Source organism: Pelecanus crispus, chromosome 2, assembly GCF_030463565.1.
Source record: "Pelecanus crispus isolate bPelCri1 chromosome 2, bPelCri1.pri, whole genome shotgun sequence".
Lineage (NCBI taxonomy): Eukaryota > Metazoa > Chordata > Aves > Pelecaniformes > Pelecanidae > Pelecanus > Pelecanus crispus.
In genome coordinates, this window is record NC_134644.1 from 93680928 (window position 1) to 93701144 (window position 20217).

Below are 20217 nucleotides of genomic sequence, written 5' to 3' on the forward strand. Positions count from 1 at the left end.
TTTGTAAAGTAAAAATGAGGTTCCCTCATGCTGTTTCAGCTGATGGCGAGTGCACGTCTCTACTTCCCCTTAACCAGGGCACGTCCAGAAATACATCTGCTACAGAATCGCGGGCAGCATACGCTCGGAGGACCTAGGAGGGGAGGAGAGCCGAGCGCTTGCTGGCTGTCGCAGATCTCCTTCCGCTCACCCGCGCAACTGGGCGCTCGAACCGCCGTATCGCGCGCGTTTGAACCGCAGCAGCTCTCCCCAGGCACCAAGGGAGGATTCCACGCTGCGTGGTGCCGCCTGTGCCTTCGATCCCTCCCAGGCTGCGCGGTCAGCTGCGCTCCCGCCGCGATTTCTCACAGTGTCTTGTCCAGGGAGGTGAGAGGGAGCTTTGCAGGGGCTGGCCGTTCTCCTTGCCTCCCTCCCTGACCAGTTTGGAGTGGTTTTCCTGGCGCTGCCATGGAAACGGTGCCTGCAGTCGCAGAAGAGGGAATGTGTGTGGCATTCAGCCGCTGCCAGGTGTGGGGAGGAGAGAGCCTGCATTTTACCGAGTCCAAAGTTCCCACTGCGGGGAGAGACATCGGATTTTAAGATGGGGGGCAGGGGGGAGAGCAGATATGGCTCTAAACCACAGCTCAGAAACCATGGCTAGAAATCAATTCGAACCCCCTTTCTGCCACTACATTAGCTGAAAGCACTAAATTTAAAATTCAGTATGTGCTGTCTTGTTTTTATTTACTTTGCCTTTCCTTTTCAATACCGTGATATCAAGAACCGGTCTGTTCTGAAAAGGGAGTTGCAAATCCTACCTGCTCATTCTGCACTCGAGGTGGGGGGCTTTAGTGATGTGCATTGTATGTGCCAGGTCTTGGACAAAGTCATTGGGGTTATCAACACCGCCAGAAGGTCCCAACGTTCATCACACGGAGATAGACACAGTTTTGATCGCTGTGTTTTGCTGTAATAAAGGCTTGAATTTCAGATGACTTCCACAGTAATGTCAATGAAATATGCTGATTGCAGTTATGGAACAAGTTGATTCATTCATTATTTTTACTCTCTCTTCCCCCCCCCCCCCTTTTTTTTTTTCTTTGCCCTGATTCAGTGAAAGTAACAATGATTCCTGTGGCTCTCTTTATTTTATAATTGTATCATAGCAGTAACTGATATCCCTCCTGTAAGGAACATCCCTGTAGAGACGCTGCTGTCCATTTTAATCTACTGACAGTTTCCTGAACAGTGCTTTGGTAGCAACTGACTTGAACTGAAATCTGTCCTGTAATTGTGGAAGCAGCACCATTATTTTAGTGAGGCTTGGTAATTCTGGAGTGCAGCAAGCGTTGATTGTGTGTTTGATTTCCCAGAGCCATAACCACAAATCTGGTCCAGTATATTTTAATTCTTTTGTTTGATTCACTCTCTTACTTACAATGAGCAGTGCAAATCTGGGAGTCTTTTTGTTTGGTTTTTTTGTGAACTCAGTAGTAAAACTATTTTCTGTTTTATTGGAAGAATGGCCCAGATTACCAATCTGGATGTTTTATGGATGAAAATCTGTTTTATAAAAAACAAACAACCAAAAAACCCAACCGAAAAAACCATTATGTTTTCTGGTTTATGTTTTGTGGCAATAAATATGTGTTTCATTAATGAGTATGGCCATTGTTGGTTGGACAACTTGTCTCCACTGATGACCGTAAGTATATGCTGAAGGAAGAGTAAGAACAGGGCAAGAATGATACTGCCTCCTAATACTCTAAAGGCACCTGTTTTCAGATTTCCACAACCGAGTGAATTTATGATGTGCTTAGTAACCATCAAAAGCATGCCTGTTACATAAAGAACCATCTTCTTTCATCTAGTCTGGCTCCTAGCTATGTCCTACTTCTTGTTTTGGAAAAGCTAGTGAATATGCCGTGTGGGATTTTGTAGACCTCTGCCATGTCCTCCCTAAGCTGTCTCTTTTCCAGACTGAAGATTCCTAACTTCATTGTTACTTGTATAGAGTCCATTTCATACGTTTAATTATCCTTGTAGCCCTTTTTTTTCTATCTTTTCAGTTCTGCTACATCATTTCAGACATGGGAAGAGCAGAACGTCACACAATTTTCAAGATGCTAGCACACCATGAATTTGTTCAGTGGCATAAGACTGTTGGTGCTTGTGTCTTGGTAGGAAAGCTGGTGATCAACTGGTAGTGACATGACACTCCTGTGGCAGCCCACGAGGCTGTTCCTAGGATGACAGAGGCACTGACCAGCCAGAGCTCCTGTGGGGGAATGTGGCCATTCAGGTGAGGGACAGCGGGGAGAGCCTGGTACTGGGCTGAGCAGGGTGGGGACCTCACCTGTGGGACTTACTGCCTGATGGACCACGAAGCTGGCAGGCATCGGACCTGCAGGCAGAGCTCAGCAGGTTATGCTGCAGCAGGGGAAGTGAGCCGGAAACTAACAGGATGTCAAGCAGCAATGCTGCAGGGGCAAGGGCCAAGGCCTTGGTGTGCAGACAAGAGAAGACCAGAAGGAAGCTTACACAGGGAAGGAATAGCAATGCACACAACGAGGCACCCTGGAAGCTTGTGACCTGTGGCAGCAAGGCAGCAGCTCTTCCCTCATCTGGAAAAATTCAGCTGAAGAACAGATACGGAGTCCTGGGAATAGACTGGAAGGATGAACGCATTACCCTGGAAGAGACAACCAGGCCAACAGCTTAACAGGTCTAATTTGTCAGGGAGAAGAAGTACTGAGTATTAACAGCAGGAGACTCCCTTGTGTGGTAAACTGAGGGCATGCATCTGCTGACCTGACACAAAGCCATGTGAAGTTTGCTGCTTGCCTGGAGTCAAAATACAGCTGAAATCCTGCACAGATAGGCAACCAAGACTCATCAAGTCCAAGGACTTGCTACTCTTTCATGTGGGCACCAGTGATACTGCAAAGTGTGATCTGGAAAAAAATTAACCAGGACTGAGGAGTCTTTGGCGTTAAAGTAAAGGAGACAGGTGCTCAGTTTGTTTTCTCCTCAGTCTTACCAGGTAGGGGTGCAGGCAGAAGGAGACATACCATTTAGATCAACGCCTAGCTGTGTGGCGGGTGACACGGACAGTCCTTCTCCTTCCATGATCAAGGGACTAGGGTCTACTGAGTGAAGAGATCCACTTTTCAAAGAAGTGCAAGGATGCCTTTGCTAATAGACTGGGGAACAATCAAGTGGACTTTAAATGGCAGTTAAGGCAGAGCGGAGACAATCAAGGCTGGAGGGGACAAGGTAAAGTGTGTGTGGAACAGAGACATAGGGGAGGCTGCCACACTCCCCTCAGACAAGCAGCAGATGGTGGTACATCATCTCAAGTGCCTGCGTACCAACCCTCATGGTCTGGGGAAGAAAACAGAAGAAATGGAGTTCCTTGTACAGTCACAGAGTTACAGTGTCATTGGGATTACGGTAACTCAGTGGGAGAGCTTATGTGTCTGGAATCCTGCAGTGGACAGTCAAGATCATAAGGAAAGACAGAAAGTGTAGAATATGGGTAGAAGAGAAGAAAGCATTGTGCTCTGTGGAGTGCTTTTGGGTCAAAATCAGAACCACAGAGAGAGATCTCATGGTTTCTGCTACAGGCCTGGGTCAGGAAGAAGAGGTGGATGAAGCCTTCTCCATTCACCTCCAGGAGGCCTCAGGCCTGCAGGCCCAGGTTTTCAAAAGGGAGTTCAACCATCCTGATATTTATGGGGAAAGCAACACAGTGGTGCGTAAGCAATCTGGGAGATTTCCAGGGTGCGTTGAGGATAGCTTCCTAGTGCAGTCTGTGGATGGGCCAACTAGGAACAGGGCTCTTCTGGACTGAACGGTTACTAATAAAGACATGTTTGAAGATACGAATGTCAACAGCAGTGCTGGCTGCAGTGACTGTAGGAGCATAGAGGCCAAGGGGCTTGAGGAGGACAAGTGGTAAAATAAAGACCTGGACTTCAGAAGAGCAGATTCCAACTCACCCAGGGAGCTGTTAGGAGGGATCCAATGGGAGTCTGTCTTGGAGGGCAAAGAAGCTCATGAGTGTTTGGAGATTTCCCAATACAGCTGCTTCTTGCAGAAGAGCAGTCTATCCCCCTAAGCAGGAAAAGGAGCAGGCATAAAAAGAAATGAGTTGGAAAAACACTGAGCTACTAAGAGAGCTCAAATGAAAAAAGGAGCACTAGAGCACTGCAAAAGGGGGCAAACTCGCAAAGAGGAATATAGAAATGCTGCTTCAATGTGCAGAGATGCAATTAGGAAGGCAAAAGCTCAGCTGGAGCTCAGACTAGCAAGAGATAACAAGAATAACATAAAAGTTTCTGCAGGTGTGTTAGTAGGAAGTGGAAGTACAGGAAAGATGTAGGCCTGCTGCTGAAATGGGCCAGCAAGTTCATAAAAAATGGCACAGGAAAGGCTGAGGCACTCCACCTGTCTTCACAGGTAATGTCAGGCCCCAAAACTCTATGTCAAGAAGCAATGATGAAGCAAATGGCAAACCACTGACAGTAGGGGAGGGTCAAGTGAGGGACCATACGTACAAATTGTCCAGCTTTTTCAGATTGTGAAAACATCCTTCTGAAATTCTCTGTTGTCGCCATTGAGCCTTACTGTCCTGCATAATTTTGTATTGTTGCCAAACTTGGTGACCCTGTTGTTCACTCCTTGTTTCAAGTCATTTATATATTGAACAGTATGGGGGACAGAACCAGAACTTCACTGGTGGACACCTTCAACTGTGAGAAATTACCACTTATTTTGAGTCGTGACCTCCTATTTAAGAAAGTACTTATCCATACAGAAGCCTTCTGGATAAGTAGTTCATGTTTCTGTCAGTGTCCACTAATTCTGTTCCATGTTATAGGCTCCACTACTTTATATGACTGTCTGGCTTGCTGCTCTGTAGTCTTACAGATCTCTCTGAAAATGGCATTGCATTCGATGTCTTTCAGTTCTCAGGTACTATATTTGTTTTAAGATATGTATTTTTTAGTTCCTTCAGAACTCTTGAGCGAATACCGTCTGATCTTCCAATTTGCTACTGTTTGTTTTGTCAGTTTGTTTCATGACCTATTCTACAGTCACTTCAATTTCGGGCTGATCCTCTGATGAGACTCCCTCAGTGAGTTCTTAGCATGGGAATTTCCCATGAAACAGCAAAAACTTTTCTGAAGGATTCATTTGTTTCTCTTCAATGAACCATTTTATATCCTGATCACCCAGTGGCTCTACAGACTCTCCAGACAGCTTCTTGCTCCTGACGCATTTGAAGACAGATTTGTTGTTTGCTTTGATGCCTTGGGCTATTTGTCCCTTAGAACCATGTTGTGCTGTCTTGTGTTTTTATATTTAACCTGTCAGCATTTATGACCCTTCATTTTACTCATTTGATGAAGATGATTTCAGCTTTCAGAAAGAGTGTTTTTGTTTCTAATGGCTTCCTTTGCCCTCCTGTTCAACCATGCTAACTTCTTTTTGTTATGTCTTAAGCTCTTCTTGACACACTGCATTGGCTCTGTGCTTCCAATATGGGGGCATCGAGTAGTTTCCATACTGCTTATAAGGACTTAACTCTTAGCTTTAAACAAACTTTTTGATTTTTTTATCACGTATTTTCTCTTTTTATGTGGCTGATAAATGGCAGGTTTTCTGCCTTCTGTAGGGATGATGAATCTGAGCACAGAATGGTCACTTAGAGTGGCTTCTCAGCTGCAAGATGTCCAACCATCTTTTGTGCATTACCTGAGACCAAGTCAAGTATTGCATCTTTTCTTGTGGGCATCCCAAGCAGCTGTCTATGATAGTATCCAAAATTCAGTCTGTGCACCTTGTCTTTCTGTTGCATTTTTTTTTTTTTGGACTGTACAAACTACAGGGGTAATTGAAGACTCCAAGAATATCTCATTTTGTACCCTTCTTTCAGAATATGTCTCTGTCTTGATGGACAGCCAGTACTGCCAACTCCATACTATGTCAACCCATACAAGTTCTTTTTATTCAATGAGATTGTTTATTTAATTTGATTCTAAACTTTTTCCCTACCTTTGCCCATATTACAAATATCATCCCAAACTGCATGTTTCTTACCTATTTGTTTTCAAACAGGTAATTTTAGACTGTAATTTCACTATGAAAACCTTTTTACTTTGTTCAAAAGATGAGCTATTCATACCAGAAATTAGGAGAATAAGATCATAATGATACTTCTTAAAACTAACATTTTCATTACTAATTGCTTTTTTCTTTCATAAGGAACAATATGAATCTCTTGGGAATTTCCTGAATCTGTGGTATTTCTGTAGGGTAGCCAAAAAAGGAATGAATTGCCTAATTATTTTACTAGTTCTCTTCTTTGTAATAAAAGATGTAATAAAAGAGGAAAGATTCAGAAGCATAGCTGGGGCTATTAAAGTTAACTGCTACTGCCACAGAATCATCTGTGAGAGAAAATGTCGAAATCTTGAGGGTTTGCAGTCCTCGAGTTCAAATTTTTTAGCCCATGCTGTTTGAAAGCCTGTTTTTTTCCTTAATAGTAGTAGAAGTGAATTATTTGACTAATCAATGTACTGTCTGCGAGAATACTGTAATTTTTTGTTCACGAACATCCCTGTACTTGTGCTGAATTTCCTTACAGTTTTGTTCTAATCCTCTATTTATTTGAAAGTCCATCCACATTCAGTTAGTGTAGCAAACTGAGTCTTGCAAGTACGCAGAAAATCAAGCTTCTATGTTGTTAGTTGTAACACAAGAAAAACCAAAATCCTATAGGTATTAATTTGCATGCAGCAGGTTGCCCTAAAAAAAAATCAGCCCATCTTGCTTTGTTAGATAACTTTTGAATCCCTTACTAACATGCTAATGACTAGCTCTTTAATAGCTACTCATGGCAATATTCAGATCTAGTATCCTAATTAATTCAGAGATTCAAGGATAATTGCAAATTATGGAGTCTGTTCTTGGATGTGCTGCACTGACAGTCTATGTATGGATTGAGAAATCAGTCCCTCTTACAAGGCAAGTAAAATCAAAAGGGAAAAATGTTCACTAGAATAATTTCTCCAATGTACCAGGAGAAGAGGAATGAACTAGACATCTCTAATCTCTTAGACCATTCTGGACCAGTGTAAAGCTAATGATATATAACGCTGGCTTTCCATCTGTATGCAATGCCTAAGATAACATGTATCTTCAAAACTTGGGAAGGGAGTTTATAGTTTAGAGACGTATAAATAGGGAACTGGAGAACCCCATGAATAAAATGCTGGACAAGACTTTAGATCTCTAAACATGTAGATAGACTGCACAAAAAGTGGTGTGTGTTACTACTATCCACATATGTTGGTGTGTACTATCTACATATGTTGGTGTGTATACTGATGTCTGTAGCTATTGCTAGCATCTTGGCGTAATGCCCATCAGACCTCAGATCAGAGAAGAAGGGGAGACTGGAAGCTGAGTATGTTGTCAGAATGAAAAAAAGGGTTTTGTTAGTGCTTCAATGTCTAGAACATTTTTAGAAGTTTCACTTTTTGAAACCACATTGTTTCACTTCCTTAGCTTTTCACATCTTTAAACCATACAGATAGCTTTTTACATCATAATAAAGCATCTTCCAGCTGCAACAGGACTGTGTTGCTCTTTTCAGAACAAAATTACACTACAGATATGTATTGGAAAATCAAGGTAAAAGGCATCAGTCAACAGTTCTGTCTGATAGATTAGATTTGCTGAACATCCAAAATCAGGCTCCAAAAATTGCTACTGTAAATGGAATTACCCTTTTCTTTTCCACTTAGACATAGTAAATCTTTTGTGCCTGGACAACTGAGAAGTAAATGAGAATTACAAGCTCAGGCCAGTCTAACACTGAAGAGTCTGGGTCTGTTACTGAACTCCAGCTCTGTTTCTCTCTCTCCTTGGAGAAGATCCACCATCTCTTAGGTTTTGTTTTGCTCCCACATAGAGCTTTACAATTAATAACAATAAGCCCTAAAACAAGTCAAAGCTAGTGAGTTAGAAAGTCAATTTAGCTTATATCCTCCTTAAATTGCTGCTGCAGAGGGTGGAGAAGCAAAAGTATGAGATTAGAAAGCTCTTAGTAGCTCTAATCCTGTCCTAACACTTCAAGGCTTTTACTTACACTTTATTACTTTGGGGACTGAAGTAGTTTGCATGGGAGGAAGTGGAATAGCACAGCAATCATGGTGGGTGATAAACCATTGGGTGTGTTGGCAAGAGATGCAAAAACTAGTGAGGAGAAGAAAGGAGTGAGATAAAAGACAAGCTGAATACGAAACAGAGAGAAGAAAAAAATGGGATAAAAAAGGACCAGGCAATTTGTGACAGAAAAATGGAGATAATTTGAATAACTTTGGTGATTGTGCTGGGGAAGAAATAATACAATTTCCCTAGGAACAGAAGTCCAGGCAATTGGGCAGTGTGTCTTCAGAGAGCAAGGCTTGCCTGTAACTCACAGAGGAACAGGGCAGTGTGCCTGGAGAGCTGAAACATGCAACTGAATGCAATTGTGACCTCATTTGTTTTGGGGTCCTAAAACTAGAAAATAAAACAGGGTCTGATTTCTATAAAAGTTGTTAAAGGCATGAAGGGGGCTTCTCTGAAGTAATCTTACATGAAAAAGAAGGAATACTTTATTTTTAAACACCATAATCAGCCAAACCAGTTCTTTACCCCATAAATAATGCATATGCATAATAGTCCAGATGCTGTGCTAATCTCTTTTAAAGAAGCACGGGATTGTTAAAACTCTCAGATCATGTGAGGGAATAAGCTAGAGAAATACAGGTTCAGGCTGATAAAATACTAGCACTTACATCAAGTCAAATGTGTCTTTATGTAAGCATGATGATGATCAGAAAGTTTGACAGGCACTGATCTCTAATCTGTAATACAGATTGGCATAAAGCCTTGGAAAAATTGCCAGAACTCATCAGTTCTAGAATCATGGAAAAGCTAGGTTAAAAGAGACCTCTGGAGGTCTACTCCAAGCAGGTCTAGCTTCAGTGTTAGATCAGATGTGCAGTTGACTTTTAAAATCTCCAAGAAGGGAGACTCTACAGCCCATCTGGGCAACGTCTTCCAGTGTTTAACCACCCTTGCTGTGGTGTTTGGTTTTGGGGGTTGGTTTTGTGTTTTTTTTTTTTTTTTCTTGTATCCAGTCAGAATTTACCTCATTGCATGCAACTTGTGACCATTGCCTTTGTTTATTTGCAGTATGCCTCTGACAAGAGCCTGATGATGTCTTCACTATAATCCCCCATTAAGAAGTAAAATTCTGCAATTAGATCCTCCCTAGACCTTCTCTTCTCCATGCTAAACAAAACAAATTCCTTCAGCTTCTTCTTGTACAATGTGTGCTGCAATCTTCTAACTATCTTTGTGTCCCTCTGGTGGTCTTGCTTCAAAATCTTGTTGTCTCTTGTCCTGGTGGCCCAAAACCAGGCACTGTACTCAAGATGCAGCTTCAGGAGTACCAAGTAAAAGGGAATAATTATTTCCTTGTTCTGCGAGCGGCTCTTTTGCTACTGCAGTGAAATAAGTGGTTGGCCATCATCACCACAGGAATGCACTGATGAGTCGCAACTTGTCCACCACACCCCCACATCCTTTCTGTGGAGATGCTGTGCTGTCACATGGGATTCCATCCTCCGTGGAGGACTTTTCATTTTTCTTTCTTGAACTTCATGACACTGTCATTGGCCTGTTCCTCCAGCGTGTCAAGGTTCCTCTGAATGGCAGTCCTGCTCTTTAACATGTGAATTGCTTCCTTCAGGTTGATGTTACCTGGAAACTTGCAGTTGCATATAGGTGCAGGCATAGCTATTAACAAGTCTTTTTTTTTTTTTTTTTTTTTTTAATTTTTTTTTGGCCTCCATTAAGATCCTGTAACAACATATCCACCACTGAGTTTCTGAATTTGCCACCTCTCTGCTCATCTGATTATTACCTTCTTGTGAGCTTTTTCCCTCACCCCCATGTTATTCAGTGAAAGGGAAGAAAGAAACAGTCCAGTGAAAAAGGATAAGAACAGTACAAGTGAAAACACAGTCCAATAATGGAAAAAGTAGAGAAGCTGGAAGAATTGAATGGTACATTCTAAAGCCCGGTTTTGAAGCTTCTGGACAACATTCAGTGTCAGATGGATAGGGGCATTGCTAGTGATGTTTTTATCCTGTTTGAAAGCATCAAGACATTCTGTTTTCCTTCTAGTTACGGGATGGGCTGTCAGGTCTGGTTTGTGTCTGATGCTGTCCCTAGATTTCTGCCAAGTTAAACTTCCCTAGATTTTGCTGTTTTCCTCAGGAAGTATGTGCCCCAATTTTAGTTGCTCATGTCTCTCCAGGACAATAGGTTAAGAATAGTTGTTGCCAACACCACTCTAAATAATGACATTTACTTGGAGTTTATAGATGTGCAGTATATGGAATTATGCGTGATGCCATAGGATGTGCATAGCAATATACACATACTACCTGTGACGTTAATTGCAGTCAAAAAAGTACAGGTTTTTTTGTTTAGTAGGTTACAATATAGAGCCAATGTTGTACATTTCTACAGCCTATGTACTTTCGGAAGTTCTGTGGTTTCTAAGGTACTCCTATGAAAGGCTTCAGTCCAGAGACAATTTATTTGTTTGTGTAGCTGTAATCAGGCTTTCTCTATTCATCTCACCAGGGATTCCCAGCCTTACCTCAGTGCTGTTATTTGTCTGTATTTGAAGATTCAAATGATCATCAGTGCACCAATTTGTTTTTATATAGCATATTTACAGTCAAAAGCTAAACGCTTTTCCTCTTTTAATGTTATGACCTTAAGGTTCTTGGGAATTCAATAAATCCACAAGGCTGCTCAGCCTAAATTTAGATATATTCTTTTTTTGTATCAGCTGCTTTTTAATACCTCTACGGATTTTGCTGTGTCTTTTGCTCACCATCAATACACGTCTCTCTGTGAAAGGATTGAAGGATTACTTTAAGATTGTAAAGGACAGAGTAAAGTGAGATCAGCTCTGAATATCAGCCAAATTTCTTTTGACCTGTTTTACCCCTCACAACATTCAAATGGGTCAGTACAGACCATCCAGCAGATACAAAGCATAAAAAGAACTGAATACCCTCTTACATGGTGTGCCCTGAGCTCAGGAATTCATAATCTGTCCGTAGGCTGTGAAGATTTCCATCAGGCTTATTCAGTTTCTGGACCACTGTGAAACATATGACCTGACTCAAGTCTTATTTAATGCTTGAAGTTTTGGTGGCTGCAGAGGGTAGATAAAACATACATCTCATACTGAAAAGGTAAATACGTCCAATTGCCGTCTATGGAATAATTAATATATTTTTAAAAAACCTCATGGTAGTGGACAAATACCACTTTTAAATATAAATTGCTTCAGGTCCTAGCAGATACATACTCTTTGTAGCACCTCAAAACAACTTGATAAAGTTCTCATGAAGCTCCTTCCTTTCCAAGCTGCTCTTTTGAGTGGTTTCTCTGGCTTACTCTCATCATTCTCTCTAATCTTTCCTTTGGCTTCCCACTCCCACACCCTTTATGGTGCTACGGACTGCCAGACTGGTCATTTCACTTTGCAGTGCCTTTACACGTGCACTTGCTTTGGCATTGTTGCCCTTTGTAGCATGGTCCATGAAGCTGCACGTGACGTGGCATTACTTAAATTAAATTTGATGTTGCGATGTAGTTTCTGCAGTTCTTCATTCCACAATTGTCTTGACAACAGTTTTACATAATCAGTGGGTAGGAATTTGTTTTTAATTTTGATGTTCCGATTAGCTTGATTCAGATAAATAATAGAAGGTTGTGAAGATAACACAACATGGCATGAACTGGTGAAAATGATTGTAAACAGAACAAATAAGACAAATGACAGAGTCAGGTTCAGTGGTTATTTTTATAAAATGTAAGCAAATACTATTTCTAGTTTCTGTCTTCTTGCACTGTGACAGCTGCTTGAAATCTAAACATATGGACTTATTCAAATATTAGTCACTCTCACTGCTTCCCGAACAAAGAGAAGGAAGCTTATTAATTTGTTTTCTGCCAGAGACTCTTGATACAGAGGGATAGCAGACTCTTCCAATTCTTACTTGAATTCTCCTTTTCTCTTTCATTCCAAAGGCAACCCTGTGGACCTGCACCTTTGTCATCACATGAGGGAATACATAACACAGTTGTTTGTTAAATTTAATGTAGAGGATAATTCTGAGGTAATAATTGTTTGGCTCTGCCCCTTCACATATCCCACCCTCCTGTCCCTTTATAGAATCATAGAATCGTTTAGGTTGGAAAAGACCTCTAAGATCATTCAGTCCAACCATTAACCTACACTACCAAGTCCACACTAAACCAACTAAGGGTAGACTAGACTGAACCATGTCCCGAAGTGCCACATCTACCCGTTTTTTGAACACTTCCAGGGATGGTGACTCCACCACCTCTCTGGGCAGCCTGTTCCAATGCTTGACTATCGTTTCTGTGAAGAAATTTTTCCTAATTTCCAACCTAACCCCCCCCACCCCCGGAGCAGCTTAAGCCCATTTCCTCTCGTCCTATCGCTAGCTACTTGGGAGAAGAGACCAACACCCACCTCACTGCAACCTCCTTTCAGGTAGTTGTAGAGAGTGATAAGGTCTCCCCTCAGCCTCCTCTTCTCCAGACTAAACAACCCCAGTTCCCTCAGCCGCTCCTCATAAGGCCTGTGCTCCAGACCCTTCACCAGCCTTGTTGCCCTTCTCTGGACACGCTCCAGCACCTCAGTGTCTTTCTTGTATTGAGGGGCCCAAAACTGGACACAGTATTCCAGCTGTGGCCTCACCAGCACCGAGTACAGGGGGACAATCACCTCCCTGCTCCTGCTGGCCACACTATTCGTGATACAAGCCAGGATGCTGTTGGCCGCCTTGGCCACCTGGGCACACTGCTGGCTCATGTTCAGCCGGCTGTCGACCAGCACCCCCAGGTCCTTTTCGGCCAGGCAGCTTTCATCTCCTTCCTTCCATCCCTAACTTCTGATGGCACCTGACAGAAGACAATTAAGTGAGAAGTAACTGCAATTAAATCAAGCTACTAATGAAGTTACTGTTCTCCTATTCTAGCCATTTTTATGCATTAGAAACCCAAGATTATTTTTTTCTTAAGTGATCCAGCACATCTCTGCTTCCTGCTTGAGGAGGAACATACAACTGTCCTTTTCCAGTCATCTCTGCCAGGCAGGACTTAAATGAAGTGGGCAGTGAAACCAGAAAACATTAATTTCTACATCTTAAGAAAAGCAGAGTTCCCTCAATAAGGGACCAATTATTGAGAGAGAGAGAGAGAGAGAGAGGGACTGCTTAAACCTATCATTTTAGGGCTTTTGCTGGAGTCCCAATTTGTGTAGTAGGACTGAAAGAGATCACTGAAGGATGAGTCATGAAGCATGCTAGGAAATGAAAGAAAGATGGAATGCAGAAGAGAACAGAAAGGAGTAAGTAGGAGAGAAAGATAAATGACAGTCAAGAGTAGAAAAGTATATTTTCCAGACTAGAATCATGAGCAAAAAATGTTCTGTAGACAAAGTAATCATGACATAAGGGTGTTAGCTGGGAAAATGCAGAAGCGTCTGGAAAGTAGTCAACCAGAGTGATTAACTGAAGGAATATGAAGCATAGAAGATATATGAGAAGATATACAATCCAGATAGCAGAAGAAAAGAAAAAGGCAAAATAATACATACTTTTGAAGTATTTCAATAAAATAGGTTTGGGGGCATTTCTGTATTTAGTTGACTTGGGATAGCATAGATGAAAGGGAGCTGGAGAGTGGTTGTTTGCATGTCTACTAGACTAAAAGGACACAGTGAGCTACACTTGTCTGCCTGGGAAATGCAAATGACGGCATGGACAGTTGGGAGCATTAGCTCCCGAGTCCTTGATTCTTATGTTCTCGTAGTAACGTTACGAGGACAGCTGCATGTTCTCGCTAGGTAGGTAAAAAAAGTGCCCTCTGCTACGCTATGGCGTAAGAACATGTCTGACCTGCCTCACCTGGGATGGCAGGAAGTGAAGGTGGCTGGATGAAAACGTATGCCAAGCATCAAAATGTGCATTGTCATGATAGAATCAAGTAACTTAAAAAATGCGGCGGAACACAATAGCTGTTAAAGCTTTTGCTTTTATTTTGAAATTAAACTTAATAGTTTTGTTTGGTATTTTATACTATCAAAATTTCTCAGTGCTTACATGCTTTGATATAAGCATGTTAGCATGGCAAATACTATACCACTTTGATTTTACATTCTTCAAAACTTTAGTAATATTTCTGTTACAATCCTTTCTGCAGTAAGGGTATTTATTTTATGGAAACAAGGCCAGGATTTGAATAATAACTCTTGGAAAGTTGATCAACGGTCTCTTCAGCTTTTCAGACAATTGATTCTATTAGGTGAGAGACAAATGCTCTCTGTGAAGTAGACATATCTGAAATAGTTGATTATTATTAGGTGATTTTTAATAGTCCTATCTACAAACAACAATGAAAACATTTCTGAGTACTACAAAAACGTGCAGAGACTATTATTAACTATGATTACTAATGCACTATTGACATTCAGTGAGCAGTGTTGTTTTGCTCTTTACCTCAATCTGACTCTTAATGGTATTCTTGTACTCTGGATAGTCTTGCTTGGAATAATAAATAAAGAATTAATTAGGCTTTGTCAAATAGTCAGTGGTCATTTAAGTATGCACTAGCTGTTTCATGCTGTACATAACCTGCAGGGACTTCCCCCCTTACTCATAGTGCAGGACAGAAGTCATTCCATGCCAATAACAAGAGAAACAAAGAGGACTGATCCAGCTGAATTAGGTAGAACAACCACCAGCCATTTCCTTATTCCATTTCAGTTATGGTTTGCCTCGTTTCAGAGATTTGAAAAATTTAATGCCTCCATTTGTCCTTGGCTTCTTGGTCAGAGGCTTTAGGTAGCAGATAGGATGAAGACTTATGAATCCTTCTCTCTAGTCCTACCATTTCTTCCTTTCTCTCAAATACTGAGTTCTTCAGTGGCACTTGGTGGGCATAAGTTATGACCTAAGTAATTTCCAGTGCTGTTTTTCTGTGAGGCACAGCACTGTTGGAAAGTTACTGAAAGGACTCTCTCCATACCTCTGCATTACAGGGAGGTCTTTTTTTGAAAGAAAAGTGGGAGACAGAGATAATGGGTTCATTTGTGTGGACACAGGAATAATTTAACAAGTGGATTCTCAAAATATTTCTTCTTCAGCCTTCAACAAACCCAAAGGAAGGGGGCAAGAGAGCTGTTTCTATTTACCTGTGAAAATGACTTAATGGAACTATGACTAAAATGAAAGGGCAGCAACATTTGGCAAATTTACAACAGACATAATTCCCTACAAGTGTTTCAATTTTGTATTTGATAAAACTACTGCTGCTATATGTGGGAAATGTAGCTCTTTAAGGAATAGTGAGGATTTTACTTTTATTGGTTTAGCGTCTTTTTTTTTTTTTTTCTTTTAATTAAAAAAAAAAAGCCCCAAACTCTTGTATGTTAAAGCAAAAACTATTTAGAAGTACGTTTATAAGCTCTATGGATAAATCTTATCTGGTGGGACTGGCTTGGCTTCCTTAACAGAATAAAAGGAATTATATTCAATTAGTGGTAGGATTTTTAACACAGCTTTTGTCCAAAACTGTTTGAGTTTCCCTTCTGTGCATCATTAAATGCAGAAATTAAACTGTGTTCAGTCCATAACAACACACCTTCAATTTAGTTTATTTCACTAGTGTATACTGTGATGTCTTTTTGAGTACAAAAGCTTTTGTCACCACATGATCATCTGCAGAACTTCGCATCTTTTTCTTTTAAGTAACACAAATTGTTCTTGTTTGTGATCATAATGAGATCAGCTTGTTAAGAACATGTTTGTATGCTACTAAGAGGTCTACATGAACTATGAGTGATTTTGATGTAGGTCTCAATAGTTTAATGTATTTGGAAATTCCATTCCTGATAAACCAGCTCATTCTACGACATGTATCATTAGAGTGAATGAAGGAATGAGTAGGAATTACCACAAAAGTTTGAACTGCGAATGTACTTAAAAAGGGAAAAAAAAAAAAAGCTTTCCTATAAGGTATTATACTAACAGTTCTGGCACAACTTATAATTTTATGTACTGTAATTCATTCTTAATCTCAAGAGAAGTCAAAACAAATGGTTTAATTTATTTTTTCAGGAACTGCAGTTTGAGAGACTGACTCGAGAACTTGAGGCTGAACGTCAAATTGTAGCTAGCCAGCTGGAGAGATGTAAGCTTGGATCAGAAACTGGAAGCATGAGCAGCATTAGGTAATGCATGAATTGTTAATTTCTTTGTAATGTATTGAATTTTGTCTCTCTTATGAATTACCACTGAGAACAAGATTGATCATCTTCTTGTAAAAAAATTATACACCAGGGAGCATGAGATTATAGTAGAGTTTGAAAATTTGCATGTTGATCTGCTTTTTAAAAAGAAAATTTCCAGAAGAGGCTTAATTTCATGCAAATTGGTATCTGGTTTGTCCAGTACCAAAATAGTAGTCACATTTGGAATTAATTGATTTGCTGTAATCTGAATGGATTAACAGCAAAACTCCTGTTTCCACTACCAATACAGCTATAATTTTCAGCCAGAGCTTTTTAGCTTCATATTTGCAGAGATGTATCGATAAGTTTTGTGAACCTGTTTTATCATAATTTCATCATTCAAGGTATTAAAAGCTTTAGAGGTAATTACTTAAAGCTGCTGAGCTGACATCAAAATGTAATTACAAGACATGAGTCACACTTCTTTTTTAAATATTGGCTTTCTTCAATTTAAGAAATTGTTCTGGTACATTGTTTGGATGATGGTGAGATTATTTAAGAAATTGTAATAAAAGGAAGCTGATCTCTTGGTCGGTTTGGTGCAAGTAAAGATTTTGTAGTTTTGAGCTTCTTGTTACTAGTTTGTTTTCTCAGGTGAACCTAATAAATGAAATATGATAGTACTTGAGTTTCAAGATCAAGGAAAAATTATGTGGTATAGACATATCTTCTGTTTTTATCAGTGGAAATATTGTGGTATCTTTTGAATACCTAAGATTAAGTATGCTGTGCCAAGCTTAGTGCCAATTTTTGTGTGATACTAGTAGAAAAACTACAAAAATATCTGTCACTACAGGAAGAAACTCTTCCTCAGTTTAAGTAATTCAGACTACACTTCAATCAAATAAATGATTGTTTTGCGTGATAAGTAGGAAATAATTATTCAGTAGAATGCCAAAGATGCAACAAAAATACTGAATGTAACAGTTCAATTAAAATGACAGAAGTCAGAAGAATCTTCACTAATTCAGCAGAAGCTGTACATGAAGTTGACTTAAATACAAACATTCTTAATAAATCAAGTGAGAATTAACTCCCTAAGATAAAAATCTTACTTTATTCTATATAATCTTCTCTACCAACTAGAGTTATATTAACATTAGAGAAACTATATTACTTGGAATTATTTAAGCATAGAGTAGGTAATATTTGGCAATGCAGTACCATACTATATTTACACCTTAAGTGCACTCTCACAGCACTTTAAATTTAAAGTATGGTATGACTGCGTTTCAAAAAAGCTATCTGAGCTATGCTTGAATAATACTGAGCTATGTTTGAATAATACTATTACCTTTAGGATTATTCTGGCCAGTGATATGTAGGTTGGGAAATTTCTTGTTTGGAAGGAAACGTTTTCTTGGTAAACTTCTTTTCTGTTGGTAAAGTTATACTTTTGAGTCCTCAGTGGTATCAAGGTCACTCAGCTGTTTCTTAAGAGATTCCAGTTATTTCAGAACTTCAATATTTTGACTACTAATCTTTCTGTGGAACAAACTAGTACCCAGAATAACTGAGGAGATTTTATGCAAATTTTTGACATCTGTAATTTGCCCCAGAAATGTTTTACATGTGAGAGTTTAAAATTTCTAGCATTTCAACTAAAAACATTTTAAGAAATACTTGAAATACTGTTGTCCGGAAGATAACATCAAAAGCTTACAATTAGCTGTTCTTAGACTTGGCAAGTGATTTAAAAAGGAAATCAATAATAATCTAATATTGTTTGTGTTGGGTTGTTGTTTCTCCCATACATATTAAATGAGGTTTAATTTTTTGTTAGTTTTAAAAATACTAAATCATTATGGGAGGGTGTAGAACTAACACAAATATTAAGTGAAATCAAATATCAGTTTGGGTGCTGTGCTGACTTTCCAGTGCTCATCCAGATTTGAGAATGTTCCTTTGACATAGTATAGTGAGACAAAGACTTGGAATATAAAATAATTATGTAGTGGAATAACACGTGTTAAGAAAAAAAGTATCTAAATTAAATTCTTTTGGAGTCTGTGGGGGCAGAAGAGGCTTGCTTAAAAATTCTTTTTTTCATAGATATGACCTCCTGTGAAGCTAAGCTCTGTAGATATACCAGCTTTAAAACAAGGCAATTAATTTTGTGGCAAATAGTAAATGATTTAAAAATAAGTTTCTTACTGATACAGGGTCATTTGAAGATTTTGCCATCTATTCTGTTCAGCTACTGAATAATTAATTAATTGTTTTAAGCACGCTTTTCTGGCAGAACACAAACTAAAATCAGAACTTACAGCTGTTATTATTAAGCTTTTATTGGTAAAGAGCTTTTTAAAACAATGTTTAAATCAATTGCATTTATTTTAAATACTCTCATTATTCTATGTGAAATCTACCTGTAAGTCTCCAGTAGAAGTGAATATACATCCTTCAGTGATGTCACCGTTGTCTGATGACACCTAGGTTTATTATTCAGATGCTTTTCCTTATCAAGGAATAATTAAACTGGACTGATTGTAATCAGCATATTTTAATACTGGGAAGTTAGATTTTTTTTTTTTTTGCCACTTTAAAGTAACTCACTTGAAATATCTAAAAGGAATTTTTCTTCTTAATATATTCTACCTATGTCTGTTAGTACCCAAGTATCTAAAACTAGTACGTTGAGCAGGTATCCATATTTGCAATTTTAGTCAGGCTAAAACAGCTTACAGCGGTGTTTTCTGCCATATCTTGGTCTAACATCTTAAAACAACTGCAGATACACGTAACAAGTACTTATAGTGCCCTTCATTGTGGAGATACCAGGAAAACTGATCTCAGCTTTACCTCCTTGGGGTAGTAGTTTCATGGAGTCTTCCTATGTGTGTTAAGATTGTGCCCTTTAAACCAGGTTTTTAGGAACATGCTAAAGGGCTGTTACTTCTGGCTTCAATTTTGCTTTCTGTATTCATCTGGCATATTTGACGCTTGGCCCATAATGAGTTGTGAATCCAGCTGCACTGTGACCCTCCATGTGGTTCAATTTTCAGTCCTTAAGGACTTCCTATATAACCTTTTCTTGTCACAGAAATCAGGATCCCGAAAGTGATGTGAGGTGAATTTGCACAGCACAACGCAGCTTTGCACAGAATTATGCAGCCTAGATCCGTAACGGCAATCACTGTATCTTATGCTGGTATAGCTCCGTAGCTCAGATTGATCAAGCCTGGTGAGAGGCAGGTCTAATTAGTCAGGAAGGAATCTGGCATTTGTAGTTTCTGTGATACAGAGTGATATGTCTATAGTCTAGTTTGCCTGTAGATAGGCCAGTTTGTTCAGAAGAGATTAGATTAGCCAGAACTGACTGCTCTATCCAAAGCTCTGATTGAGACAAGTCTTGCTCAACTGAAGGGACACAAATGCTCAGTTCTTCCACAGGACCATTTGCTAACCTTGAAGAATTGATTTTGGGCATGCGAGGAAACATCACAGCTTTAATCGTGTTCATCATTTCTGTGCCTGCCTATCTCACAGCTGAGTCCCATCAAAATACCCAAAGTAAATGTTCTTTGTCATATCCTTGATCGGTAGTCATTTTTTAGAGGGTTAGGGGACTATATTCGCTAGGAATTGTACCAAAAGGACTTGAGTGTCTTCTCTTCAGGAACAGGTTCTTGGCTGTGAATCAAAGGGGGAATCAATGGCTTCTGATAGAGCTGAATAAAATGCTTAGACCATGAAGTAGGACAAAACTTAGGGAACTCTTCCATGCCACAGTGTTTCCCTGTTGGCAAACTCTGAGCAGTTCATTACTC

General features: G+C 39.7%; 1 protein-coding gene across 1 annotated transcript in view; it reads left to right on the forward strand.

Moving 5' to 3' along the window:
- Positions 1 to 20217, forward strand: part of CTNND2 (catenin delta 2) — a 566936-nt gene that overhangs the window by 123142 nt on the left and 423577 nt on the right. Inside the window, exon 2 of the mRNA XM_075728121.1 lies at positions 16275 to 16387. Within this exon, the coding sequence (XP_075584236.1) occupies positions 16275 to 16387 (113 nt within the window). The remainder of the gene's footprint in view (positions 1 to 16274; positions 16388 to 20217) is intronic.